The 14113-nt window shown below is 36.4% G+C and overlaps 2 protein-coding genes across 2 annotated transcripts; one reads left to right on the top strand and one right to left on the bottom strand.

Moving 5' to 3' along the window:
• The first annotated feature begins 243 nt into the window (after positions 1-243).
• Positions 244-4414, top strand: LOC7474222 (probable LRR receptor-like serine/threonine-protein kinase At1g67720). The gene is made up of 9 exons (XM_024611274.2): positions 244-529; positions 625-1168; positions 1272-1729; positions 1902-2037; positions 2133-2204; positions 2285-2353; positions 2487-2558; positions 3793-3861; positions 3971-4414. Exons 1-9 carry the CDS (start codon positions 448-450, stop codon positions 4008-4010), a joined length of 1542 nt encoding a protein of 513 aa, XP_024467042.2. The 5' UTR covers positions 244-447; the 3' UTR covers positions 4011-4414.
• Positions 4415-4578: 164 nt separating this feature from the next.
• LOC7474221 (uncharacterized) lies at positions 4579-5837 on the bottom strand. The gene has a single exon (XM_002314676.4). The coding sequence runs from the start codon at positions 5489-5491 to the stop codon at positions 4787-4789; it is 705 nt and encodes a 234-aa protein (XP_002314712.3). The 5' UTR covers positions 5492-5837; the 3' UTR covers positions 4579-4786.
• Positions 5838-14113: the final 8276 nt, after the last annotated feature.

The raw sequence follows: 14113 nt of genomic DNA, 5'->3' as shown, positions 1-14113 counted from the left end.
TCAATTTCTTACTACCTACCCTGTTTGTTTTTATATTTTTAAACTGTGTTTAAAATATTTTAAAATTATTTTTATTATTTTTATTTTAAAATAATATTTTTAGAGTATTAAAAATAATTTTTTAAAAATAAAAAAATATTTTAAAAGACAATAACTACACCAACACGAAACACCTGCGTCACACAACTGTACTGGTATCTGCTTGACCTGGCCCTCCCATTTCCCGCGTCACCAAAATTCCTTCCCTCTTCTTCACCTCCTCTCCCTATTCCTTTCTTGCATCCCATGACTCCCCAACGACCCATTCAATGCCCATTCCACAATGACCTCCACCACTACCATATCCAACAAACCAAACCAAACCCATTCAAACAAAAACGGAACAAGCTTCTCTCTCTCTCTCTGAATTTCCAATCTCGTTACAATTAAAACTTGGATTTCTCCGTCATGCCCCCTCCGTCTCTCATCATCTTGATTTCTCTTTTTTCTCTCCTCTCCCTCTCTTCCTCCCAACCTCCGCCTCTTCTCCGTAAGTAATAACAATCCCTTCACTTCTCTCACTCTCTTACACCTTTTTTTCAACTACTTTCTCTAATCTTTTTTTTTTTCTTTCATTTCTTTCAGGTACTTTAATTGATTGCGGTGCTACTGTGCCGTCAACTATCAACGGTCTTCAATGGATCCCAGACACCGGCTACATCACCAGTGGGACCTCAAAGAACCTAACAATCCCAGTCCTCCATCAAACTCTCTCCACGGTCCGATCATTTCCTCTACAAAACAATCTCCACCGCAAATTCTGCTACGTGGTCAGTGTTTTCCGCGGAGCAAAATACATGATCAGGTCAACTTACTTCTACGGAGGAATCAACGGCAATGATCCGCTTCCTGTTTTCGATCAGATTGTTGATGGAACTCTCTGGAGCGTGGTGAATACCACAGGGGATTACAGTGACGGCATGGCGTCTTACTACGAAGGTGTTTTCTTGGCTCGAGGGAAGACTATGAGTTTCTGTATTGCTGCTAATTCGTACACGGAATCTGACCCGTTCATTTCGGCTTTGGAGTTCGTGATTTTGGGAAATTCCTTGTATAATTCGACTGATTTTAAACAGGTTGGACTCAGCTTGGTTGCCAGGCACAGTTTCGGTCACAAGGAGGTTATCCGGTGACTCATCGACACCTGCTATTGAATTGCGTGCTTATTGGCTTGTTTATGATTTCTATTTCTTTACATATGTTGAATAGTTGCTCTTTTTTTTTCCAATTAGATATCCTGATGATCAATTCGACCGGGTTTGGGAGCCATTTGGAGAACCAGTAATTCCACCTAGCAAAAACGTGTCTGTTTCTGGTATCTGGAATCTTCCTCCTTCGAAGATATTCGAAACGGAATTTGCAATGGGCCGGTCAAGTCTTCAGGAACTGAGGTGGCCTCCTGTGCCACTTCCTAGTTCAATGTACTATATTGCTTTATACTTTGCAGACGATCATAATTCCTCTACAGGGGGATCGAGGATGATTGATGTAGGTATCAATGGTGTGCCGTATTATAAGAATTTGAGTGTGACGCCAGCTGGTGCTGTTGTCTTTGCTACCAAGTGGCCTCTTAGTGGTCCTACCACGGTTGCTTTGAGTCCAGCTACTGGTTCGAGCGTTGATCCATTGATTAATGGTGGAGAGGTGTTTGAAGTGATTGCACTCGGAGAAAGAACACTCACAAGAGATGGTATGGTTACTAAGGACCTGCCTTTTCTATTGGGGTAGTGTAATCAGTTTGTTTTCTTGTCCTAGTGGTGCTCAGTTAACACTTCAAGTTAGGTAGATTGGGGTTGGATGCTTTGAATTTGTCGCTTGCGTTGATAGTACTGGTTATATAGAATTCTTATTTGTTGGTGCAGTAATAGCTCTGGAAGCACTGAAAAGCAGTCTCCAGAATGCTCCTCTTGATTGGAACGGTGATCCCTGTATGCCGCTTCAGTATTCATGGACTGGAATTACATGCTCTGAAGGCCCCCGGATTCGCGTGGTTACTTTGTAAGTTGGGTTTGGTCATGAGAGAGTGTTTCTATTACGTACTGCTCCTTAGTCCTTGACAAACAATTTATCTTTTGTTTTCTTCTTGTTTCCAGGAATCTGACAGGCATGGGTCTTTCAGGATCACTCCCGCCAAGTATTGCCAGATTGACTGCATTGGCTGACATGTAGGTTATCAAAACTATAACCGTCAATTAGCAGAAATTGAACCGGGATTTCTAGATTGACGCTCTCTTGTTTTTAACAGCTGGCTTGGGAACAACACTTTATCAGGATCAATACCTGATTTGAGTTCACTAAAGATGCTGGAGACATTGTAAGATTATCCTCCCTTTTCCCTTCCCCTGTTATTTTTCCCTGTTCCGCCTAAAATAGGGTACTTGGTTGCAGTTTTTGGTTAAATATAACATAAATAAGACTTTACCTGACATTGTTTTCATATTGGAAAGGCATTTGGAAGACAATCGATTCACTGGTGAGATCCCCTTGTCACTTGGAAACATCAAGGGTCTGCGAGAACTGTAAGTCTTTTTAGCTCAAGAGCATATGCGAGTCTCATCTTATCATGTTACACGTTGCTTTCATGGCTTGGCTTATTATCCACTTATTTGCAGTCAATGCTGTTCACACCTTAGGAGTTTGTCCTTCAATGTGCTTTTGGTTGTTATGCTAAATAAATGGAACCCCAATCCAAGAGTCTATGATTTAAGTTTTTGGAAATCCTTTACCGTTCAATCATAGATCTAGAACTTGGTGCTATTGGAAATGTGGAACCATTCACTGAACAATTTAAAAATTGTGTTATTGCACACATTGAACCTTTGTTGCTATATCTCATCATGATTTTTATAATAAGGTAGTGGCATCTGCATGTTTACTCCAACCCTCCCCCAATTGCATAGCACACAATCTCTTCTAGGCAATAGAAGTACCAATGTGGGATTTGCATAGATTATCACACTTGTAACTAAAATGTCAGAGTAGAATCCGGAAGCACTCATCTTTGAGATTGGTAATTGACCATTTCTGACTTGGTGGACATCATATTCATACAAATTAAGACATTTTATACGGTGCAAGCAACTTTTAGCTCAACACTGATGTTCTCACATGGTAGTTAATGAAATAGACATAAGAATATTTTGAGGAGTTGATGTACATGGTTTAGTTTCCAGGTTATGATACCCAATCTTTTTGCATGTTTGGGCCATTGTCACTGATTCATTGCAGATGGCTTTTGCGCCTGTATGATAAGAATTATCCCTGCCAAAATTATTTTTAGTTCATAGACCTGTAAGTTTCTAGATAGAAGCGCTGGATTGAAAAGGAATCGGAAGAACTGCTATCCGACATATTTTGTCATCGTCACTTTCTCTATTTAAGAGTGGTTACAACAAGTTTGGGTATCAGACTCACGTTGCATTTACTGATTTAAGGGTATCTAGTCCAATGGCCTTTCATTGCTGTCACTACCCATTACGTGTTTACTAAGTCTTTCAACTTAAAAACCTACATGGTAAAAAAATCTGGATGGTTAGCCATTTTATAGCTGGGTTGTTGACTTATTCTTCATTTTTGCTAGAAACCCAGACGTGTTTTAATTTATCTGCTGCTGATGAAATTAATGACAACACATTTGAACGTTTCGTCGCAGTGTTTTTTTTTGGTCATATGTAGTTTTTTTTATTCAATTGCTTATGTGGTAATTCTTTTTTTATTCTCGATTCATCTGACTTGGTTGCTTTTGTCTTTCAGATTCCTGCAGAACAATAATCTGACTGGTCAAATTCCAAATAATCTTCTGAAACCTGGGCTGAACCTTAGGTAAGTTTGCATGAACCGATGTTGTTTTTTTATATCATTAGTTATTTACATGTAAAACCATTTGTCAAATAATAGTGCTAATTCATTTTTATTTTTATTTTTTAATTAGGACGTCTGGAAACCAGTTCTTGGCCCCACCACCCTCTTGAGCAAAACACGGTATGGATACCCAGTGCAAAAGCGGAAGACTGCATTTACTGAGAAGCCGATTTTAACCATTTGTTTAAATCTTGATTTATTCTATTTAGAGATTTACAGCGTCTAGCTAGGCTTGGAAATTTTTCTAGAAGCTTTGTCATTGTCAGGTCCAGTTTCAGTCTTATCTGTTTTTACTTAAGTCGGTTGTCCATACCAAGTCAATCTGATTGTGCTTTAACTCGGCACAGTTGGATTATGCTGTCAACCTGTACACGTAAACAACTGATCCTATAAAATTCATTCTTTGTTGTATACTTGTTATCTTTTTTCTCTTCTTACCTTCCAGTTTGTGTAATTTGAAACACCTGGCCCCCATGTTCTTATAAAATGACGAGGTTTGATGGTTTGCTGTTAATGAACGTCTTATATCAATTACTTTCCCTCTGCAAATGACCCTGCAATCTCTTATTCTCAGGCTCTGCATCTTTGCAGGTGGCATGGCACCTCTCAAGTTTCTATCCGTAAGCAACTGAAATGTACTTAATTGTCTTCTAAGCAAAAACAAAGTGGAAGAAGATATTATTTTGTCCAAACCATAGGTTTTGTCGTCATTTTCATTATAATTCATCGTATCCATCATAATTAACAGTCCTCTGAACACAAAAGCAGGGGAACAAATTGAAGTTTGAAATGAAGTAAATGGACTGATAAAAGAGATGAACGTAAATACTGAACGATCCAACGGTTCTTACAAACTCGATCTACTTTTTTTTGCCCCTTCCAATCTTCACCTTTCTAGCCTCCCTTTCTTAAGGGGAAACAAAGGCGGCAATGCACTGCTCTTCACCGGTGTGCAAATTGGGACATTTATCATTGGCCTTATTCTGATACTGGCTGATCTTGTTCTCTCCAGTCCTTTCTTTATCCTCTTCACATGCTTCTCTCTATTCCAAGAACCGTGCTTCCCTTCTTTAGTAACAATGTCTGCAAGGGCCGAGCTAGAAGTAGATGATGTCGAAGAGGAAGACGAAGAGGGGGACAAAGAAGAAGCACGTTGCTTCTTTAGCCGTAGCAGCTCTTTCCACAGAACAGTGCACTTTGGTGGCCTTGGAGATGGGTCTTCATCAACAAACCAAACCCTTGGCTCTTCCTTGCTCATCTCCTCCCCTTCCCCTTCCTCAGCTTCTTTAGTTTTGAGGCTAATTTTGTTGAGTTTCTCAGAATGCTGCATTTGCCAGAAGGGAAGTAATCTCCCTTCGAAAAAAAGTTCATCTGCTGTTAGCATGGTCTGGCTGCTCATTTTGCTTGAAAGGAACTCAAATTCTGCATTTCTAGCTTTTTCTCGCTCTGCTTCTCCATCTTTCTCAGCCTGTGGGTTCGGACTAATTGGAATGAAGTTCTTGTCATGAAGGAAATCAGCAGAGAAAGAAATTCGGGGGCTTGAAGGTTCAATGGATCTAGATGTTGCTTGAACAGTTTCTAGGGAGATCATTTTCTGTGTCTAGAACGAGAAAAACGAGGAAGTTTGTGGAGTTGACCGTGGAGAGGTGTGGATGAAGAGGTGCATGGAATTTGTGATAAATAAAGGGAAGGAGGTGCCTGCTTTATAGTGTCGTGTAACTTTTTGATCTCCTTTGTTTTGTTATGTGAGTAGTCTGAACGGACAGAGTATAAGGTGTTGTTTAGAATATGGGTAGCAGCACTTGGACACCCTGGGAGGAACTAAAGACAAGGTTTTTATTGCTAGGATAATAATTTTGCATACGATTCTGAACTCTTTGTACAGTCTTGTTTTTTAAAAAATCCATGGAAAGAAAGAAGGAAGGAAAAAATTGACGGGAATTCTAGTCGTTTCAATTTTCTTTACAGTTAATTAATCTCGGGAGAAAACTTTTCGAGTTCAATCTCTAGCCATGTGAGGGCTGGATCAAAGATAACAGCCTGAGATGCATTTCAATGACCAAGATACCCTCTGAAAGAGCTTGGCTTATGCAGGTATGATATGTTATTTACTGAACCTGGGATGGGTTTCTGGTTTCATTGGAGAGGGTGGATATCATGTCTATCTGCATGCCAATTCTTGAAAGGCTTCCACGTAAGATTTGGACAGCTCTGATGAATTTCAGACAGCTAATAAACACAGGAGTTATCTTTTAGGTGTTATACATGTTCTGTGATTTGATTATTCACAAACACATTATTTCAGGCAGTCTGTGGCCCGCCTCTGTTCTATTATTGAGGAGAGACAATAATGTTGAAAGCTTTAACAGATCGAACAAACAACCAAAAGATCCTAAAGTAAGATAATTATTCTGTCGCTGTCTCCCTCCTCTTTTAGTAACTCCACAGCAGGACGTAAAACTTGTCTAATCTTTATTAGATGAGCGACATATCCACAGAGTCTCTCAATAGTCTAGTTTCCATGCATTAAATCAAAGCTTTATCCTCTGTCATGTATTCACATGTTCCCTTCCTTTGTCACGAGGTTCCATCAAACATGTTAAGGTGGTTTACAAGACATGCATTCGGATCTGATGTCATGAAGGGAGCAGCTTGAGATGCCTAAGCAATATGGAAGTGGTGTTGCACTGGGCAGAGTAACTTCTGTTTTTCCATGTAGCCAAGAAAAAGAAAGAACAAAATCAAGATTATGAAACTTTTTGAACAGCATAAGAGCTTGATATTGCAACTAAGCCAAACTGGGGCCTGTGGACATTGAAGAGTAGCTTAGCTGTTCTCTCCTCTTACTATTTTGGCCTAACATAATGAGAGCTAGGTTACTGTTGCAATTGCAGACAAGAGTACTGGCTTCAGACAGGGAACTTGATAGTAAATACTTTTGGGGAAGGGGGCCACAAATTATATGATATCTTGACAAATTAAGAGAAGGATCGACTAGTGACACTTTGCACAATTCTAATAGGATGGAAGAGATTATTGACCCACGAAAGACTCCAAGGCAAAGCAATGTGGCTTAACTGTTCTTGAAGCGGGGGACCATTGTCAGTTTGTATTAAATTAAGCATGAATTTAGTCTGTTTAACGCAAATATTAGCTGTTAATTACAACATCTTGATTTTAGATACCATAATAATAACTCAGCCAGGAAGGGTATAATGGCTATTAGAGACGAGTGAGAGAGAGAGAGAGATGGCCTACTAGTTTTGACTCTGACCAAGCATGTGTTGACCGATGAGTTGAGGAAGGCCACTCATTGTTAGGTAGGCACTGCCAGGCAGTGAATTTTGGTTGGTGAAAGTCGCCTGCTTGGCTTCCAAATCTGTGAAAAATAATTCAAATAGCGACTTTAGTAAAATAAATTTCTTGATGGGAAGGTGAGGCATTTGCTTCAATGTCAAGCAGAAAAATAGACATTTCAAGGGCGACTCTTTATTCTACACGCAGCAACGAAGACGTGATTCCAAGTAGAGCCACTACTGTGTCTGGCAGGCAAGAGTAGACTTGTCCTTTATTGGGCATTCTTTTTTTTGCAGCCATTACACAGAGTTTTATAAAAAACAAAAATTATTTGAATTACACTAATCGTTTACTCTATCTTAATTGAAAAAAAACCCAAAAATTTATAGCAGTTAACCTTTGTGCGACAAACTGCAACCAATATTTTCTTCCATGTCAACTATGAATCAAGAGTTAAAATCCTAAAAAGTAATTTAGATTTTGAGTTTATTTTCTAATGGTCCCGAATTCAAATCTTTTCAAGGTTATTAGAGACTTAGATGATTATTAAATTTGAATATCATGAAATTAGTTAAGGCATGAATAAACTGCAGGAAATTCATTTTGATAATAAAAAAATTAAAAATAAAATAAAATTAGGGCCAGCCGGTTATATTCCTTGTTAATCCTCTCGCCACCCTCACCGAAAATATAAAAAGAAAAGAAAAGACTGGTATGACAGGCCTCAACGCTTTGCCTTCCTCCATTTAGCCTAACGTTAGAGCTTGGGCCTTGGCCGAGGCCTGTCTTAACAACGATACACGTGACCTTTTCCATATTATCCATTCCATTGTTTGGTTTCCTGACCTCTTCCTGAGGCTGTTCGGAATGACAGGGAGTTTCATTAGATTTTTTTTTTTTTATTAAAAATAATTTTTTTAAAATATAAATTATTATTTTAATGTATTTTTAAATAAATTTTTTTTAATGGACAGTTATTACCGAGTTTCATGTATATTAACCAATAAATATTGTTTTAAAGGGCAACGAAAACGAGAATCACCTCCGTGATTAAGGAGGGGTATTGGGAATGGCATAACTCTATTTATTATCCTTCGAATCCAGAAGGAAAGAAACAACGAGGTAGTATTGACCTCTCAGCTCTAGGGCTCTATGCCGGGGAGCCAGCACTGCAACGTGGATCTTGTGTACGTGGCTCATGCTGAGAAGAGAATGATTCATCAATTGAAAGGCTGTTTGCTAGGGCACGTTCCTTGTCTTGGAGGGGTGCGGGTCCAAGGGTGAGTAGCTGGAATCATATAAGGGCTGTAGGAACGGCTGTAGGAACGGTTCACCCATAAAGGGGGAAGGCTTAGTTAAAAGGAAAGGAAAAGCTTTGACGACTGGGCGGACATACCGAATAAGTGGAGAGAAGGAATAGACCTAGGAAGGAAAGCCCCTCGATACAAAGGAATTGACCCCGGACAGCAGGTAAGGAAATAGGACAATTTCTCAAAGGCTTCTCCGATAAAGACGATCGGGAATGGGGCTCCCTCTCACCAGAGTCTTAATCTCAAAGAAAGGGAATTGGCCCTGATACGGCTTCGAAGACTGTCCCAATTTTCTTCCTGTAAAAGAAAGGAAATTCCCACGATTCAGAAGTTGGGGCAGGAGTTTCTGGGCCTGTCTTCTTGTTAGATTTTGGGCAGTTATCACCTGATGGCTGATACTGGGGCAGAGACCGTTGAGCCAGGCACATCTTCAAGAACTCCACTCAATAAAAACTCACAGATTCGATATAGGCCAAGGAAAACTCAACAGAAAAACAGAAAATCCACTTTCAAATTATGAGAACGGCACCGGTAAAGCACGGATCTAACTGGAACCGAACAATCACAAAAAAACAATCCATATAACCAAATAAAATTCACACAAATCTTTAGATTTGAACACAAGTGGAAATGTGTGTATGAGTAATGTATGTTGTTTAGTATCTCTAATTGTTATAATATATATTGCGGTATTATAGTTATTTTATTATATTTAAAAATTTTCTTTTGATTTAAATTGTAAATTATAATATTTCAAAACTCGATAGGGGTAATTTTCCTGATAAAAATTAGTTTCACTAATCTTTTTAATTATACTATTTTGAATACACGTAGAAATGAATTAAATTAACAATCTTGACTATTTTACCTTTAAAATTATTATTTTTTTGTTATAAATTTTTTTTTCTTTACAAGGTTCTTTTATATTTTCCACTTTTTAAGTACTATAATTGTAACATTTTTACCACCTTTTGAAAAGAAAAGAAAAATCCCCTAATGTTTGTTAAATACAAGTGTGAGATGCATACTGTAATTACTTTTGATGGTCCTTGACAGGCCAAGAGAGAGTGAAGATGAATGGATATCTATAAAAGAAAGTGAGATTTGGGATCTAAGAGAAGAAGCGAGAACCTACTTGGATTTTGAATTACAATAATCTATCACCACATTTAAAGCAATGCTTTGCATTCTGCGCTAGATTTCCAGAAGATGACGAGATGAGGAGGGAGCAGTTGACTGGTTATGTCAAATTAATGGCTTTCTTTCTTTCAGGAAGGAAATGGATTTGCACGTTACGGGTCTTGGGATATTCAATGGATTAGTGGGAAAGTCATCCATGCAAGAGGTCCAGGACGATGGATGTGGCAACATAACATGATCTTGCACAATTCATTACAGTGCGATAATTTTATAAAACAGAAAGGAGACCATGAGTTTCTTTAAAAAAAAAAAAAATAGAATTTGTGCTGTTAAGGGTATTTTTAAAATATTATTTTACTGTCGATTTAAAGGAATTATCGTTGCAAATCAAAGCGTCTCTCGTTTAATTTATTTTTAGTTATTTTTTAGCAATTAAATTCCATTTAAATCAATACCCTTCAAGGATTCTAAAACTAAAAAATTGAGTCAACTCTTAGAAGAGGCACAAGCAGGCTGTTAAGGAGCGGAATACACAATGCTACCCTTGGAGGGAAAGTGCCGCTAACTCCATTGATAGATCGAATATTGCCATAAAAGCTATACAAGCCCGCCTCTAAATCAGCCGAGATTAACTCAAACGGAGGCTGTAGCAACTCACTTGTGTTCACCGCCACGTCACTACAAAATACTGGGTCTTTTTAAGTAGTTTATCACCAAGATTGATGGAAAGGTCAAACGGATGAAGCTATGAAAGAAACTCGAAACGGATGATGGAGGTAAATCGAGACAATACATGAATCTTAAGGAGAAATTCAGTGCGCAACAATTCACGATGCTAATTAGGTTTCAATATTTCCACGAAGGTGAGCAGGAAATTTTGCTGGTCTCCTGATAAACACCTCTGGCTGGATTTCAAGCGCTCGAATGCCATCATCCATGCTGTTCATAATGCTTGATTAATTGATTTGGTCACTGTTGATTGCCTTATCATTGCTCTCAACAGACTGAGATTGGCTAAGTATTCTCCTCCTGCCTGTCCCATTGATAGGTGTGCTTGATGATCTAATTCACTAAAAAAGCCATGTTCGATAGAGTTTCCATTGCAAGGCAAGCTAGAGATCCAAAATCTACAGCAATAATGATGTTGCTGCTCATCAAAAACCAAAGACAAAAGCATTATATAAATCATGGCTGCTTCTACGCCTGTTTATTTTATTTTGGGCTTCTGCGCGCGCGTGTTGTGATATTTTGTAATTTGTATTGCATTCACTCACCCTTTCTAGACCTGTGCAGTTGGACGACAACATAACAGACCCCATTTTGAATTCTGAAATAAAGTGAAGCCGCCCCTATATATATAGCGAGAGAGAGGGAGGGAGGGAGGGAGGGAGGGAGGTCGGCCCGCCTATGATACGCTCTTTATCGTTGTGTATAGATTTTGTATTTTGTTTATTGTGGTATAAAGTAAAATAATTAAACTATTAGGTGATAAACTACAATATTGTCTAGTGAATAAATTTATTGTTGCATTATTTGATTTAAAATGATTATATCAATCTAATATAATATTTTTTGTAGTTAAATTAATAAAAAATATTGAAATTTGGAATATCACATTAATTTAATATAGATCCTGTATTTGTATTTATTTCATTTTAAGATTCACATAAAAAATAACTTATTCATATATCTCATATCACCCACATTATATATCAAGATAAAACATTCATTATTAATATTCTCAATGATGTATATTTCTATAATATAAAATTAGAAATTAAGTAATGCAATGCAAAATGTTTTTTAAATGAAAATATATTAAAAATATTTTTATTTTTATATTAGCATATTAAAATTATAAAAAATATTAATTTGATATTTTTTCAAATAATTAAAATATATAAAAAAACAAAGATTACAACAAAAAAAAAACTTTATTATAATTCTTTTAAAATCCTAATCTTAAATAACAACAAATCACATATCTTAGGAATATGATTTTAAAAAATAATAATAGCACACTAAAACCTCGTGCAAATTAATTGCGTTTTTCTGAAGAAATTTCTTACTCCTATAATTCATCAATTTTTACAACGGATATTTTTTATGTCTTAATTAATTATTTAAAAAAAAGTCGAAAACAGTGGATTAAAGGGAGGGTTCAGATCAAAAGGGAAAAAAAATATGAGATAGTCACTAATTAAATTGCCTAGACAAGGAAAACAAACTAATTTATTTTAAAGAAAAAATTTCAAAAAATAAATAATAGGATCCAGATTCAAGTTTTTATATAATCCATGTAATCGAATCAGTAATTCAAATCATTAGTTAAGGTCACTCTAAAATTTCCCAGATTTAAATGGTAGGAGTAATTAGAGGCAAATCCTGGTCTCCTTCACTGGATCAATATGAGATGTGGAAATATAAATAGAGGCTGGGTCCATAAACAACTGATCTTGAGGCACCCTTCCGTGGGGTGTTTTGTGACCCATTGTGGATCCGGTTCATTATTAGAGGGTATGGTGAATAAGCGTCAACTGGTCCTCTTTCCAAATGTTGGAGACAAAATAATCAAAGCAAGAATAATGGGTGGAGATCTGAAAGTTGAGGTGGAAGTTGCGAGAGGAGAAGAAGATGGCTTATTTAGAGATTGAGAGAAAGCTTGGGGGAGGGGGGCGCCTGGGTTTGATTTGGCTTCTAGGGTTAGAAGAAAAGTTTTTTTTTATGTGTCGGTTGAGATTGTTCAGTTCGATCTGGTTTAACCGGTTTAAGATATTTGAAACCGAAACTAAACCAAACTAAATATTTTTTGAATTTTTTATTTGATTAATCTGGTAATTATTTTGGTTTTATTAGTTTGATCAGTTTTTTTATAACTTATTAGAGCATCTCCAATAAAAAATGCTATATTAAAGAGCCAAATTGATAAAATAACTTATAATAGAGTGTAAAATAAACTCACATTCAATGTCTAGCAATTTTGTAGTTTCCATACATGTGAATTAATAATAGGCATTGCCTCCTACTTATTCTAACATTACAATTCGACCATTTTTTGGAACTAAAAGAGGATTGATATACTGGTTTAATTGCATTTTCAACAAGATAAAATATAATTGACCTCAAATTAAAACAGACAATCAAAAATAAATTTTAAATATGTCACTCTATATTTTTATCAATATCAGCTACCATTATTACTTCTTTTCAATTTTGTCAAAGATAACAACATAAATAAAAATTATCTTCCTTAACCCATATCAAAAACATAAAATAACAAAGAAATAAAAATCATCACAAATATCAAATTAACAATAAAAGATCTAAAAAATCAAGAGATACAAAAGACAAAATATAAAAAGCTTTTAAACAAGCATACCTTTTAATTTCTGCTAATTAACACAACCGATGTTATTAATCAACCGGATAATAATTGATTATTGTTTTTCTAAATTTGAGAGAAGGGTGAGGTACAATACAAGTTTAAAATTTACAAGTTTATTTCCTTCTGCTTTTAAAGAAAAAAAATAAATTGTTGGCCAACGGTTATAAAAATAGTCGTTGGCCAACAGTCATTTTCTTTTACCATTTTTACATAAAAATATAGAAATGGCTCTTCAAATGATGAATATCTATTTTAGCTATTCATTTGCCTAAGCCATTGAAGTGAATAAAAACATAAACAAAAGCTAAAAGAACAACTTTTTAAATTGCTTCTTCATTTAGCTCTCCCGTTAGAGATGCTCTTAGCTTGTAACTTGTCTATATATTTATATGAAAGTTTATTTTAGGTAATGTTTAATATTGTGATAGTAATTATATTTTAAATTGTTAATTACTTAAAAATATATAATAAAAATATTTTTTAATTTTTAAAATTAATTTTAAATATCAATAAATTCAAAAACAAATTTAAATTTTTGGCAAACTTATGGCCAGCGGTTTTGGCAAACCGGATCTTAAACGACAAGTGGAAGATCCAAAACTTAAGGTCAACTTTAGTGACTTGTAAGCCCCATTTCCCAAACCACAGGTTCCATCGCTATCCCTTTTACCCCGTCGTACCATGTAGGGGTGTTCACGGTCCAGTTCGGTTCGTTTTTAACTTAAAAATTCAACCGAACTGGAAAATAATATTCCTTATCAATATGACCCGAACCGAACCGAGAACCGGTTCAGACCGAACTAATTTTGTGCGGTTCGGGTCGGTTTTTTAGTATTAAAAACCGGAAAAACCGGAAACCAATTAAATAGGCTTTTTTTTACTGCTGTCGTTATACCAAAGCCCTGTAATTCCTTCATTTCACAATGAATCAAAGATCAAAGAGATGCTTAGATCTGCAAATGCATGTGGAGCCATTATAACCACCAAAAAAGGTGCAATCCCTGCTCTTCCAACACCAGATAAAGTCCACAAACACAAAATTCTATTACTTTCCACTCAATAAAAAAGGACTCCATTCAGA

This window comes from Populus trichocarpa, chromosome 10 (genome assembly GCF_000002775.5).
Source record: "Populus trichocarpa isolate Nisqually-1 chromosome 10, P.trichocarpa_v4.1, whole genome shotgun sequence".
Classification (NCBI taxonomy): Eukaryota; Viridiplantae; Streptophyta; class Magnoliopsida; order Malpighiales; family Salicaceae; genus Populus; species Populus trichocarpa.
Note: the sequence above shows the minus strand (reverse complement) of the source record. Positions and strands in the feature narration are given on the sequence as shown.

Bases quoted from the DNA above. Each gene is read 5' to 3' on its own strand.
- LOC7474222 (XM_024611274.2), top strand. From the start codon at position 448: ATGCCCCCTCCGTCTCTCATCATCTTGATTTCTCTTTTTTCTCTCCTC. The intron at 2,354-2,486 runs GTAAGATTATCC...CATATTGGAAAG, and splicing joins CTAAAGATGCTGGAGACATT to GCATTTGGAAGACAATCGAT. The intron at 2,559-3,792 runs GTAAGTCTTTTT...TTTGTCTTTCAG, and splicing joins ATCAAGGGTCTGCGAGAACT to ATTCCTGCAGAACAATAATC.
- LOC7474221 (XM_002314676.4), bottom strand. From the start codon at position 5,491: ATGATCTCCCTAGAAACTGTTCAAGCAACATCTAGATCCATTGAACCT.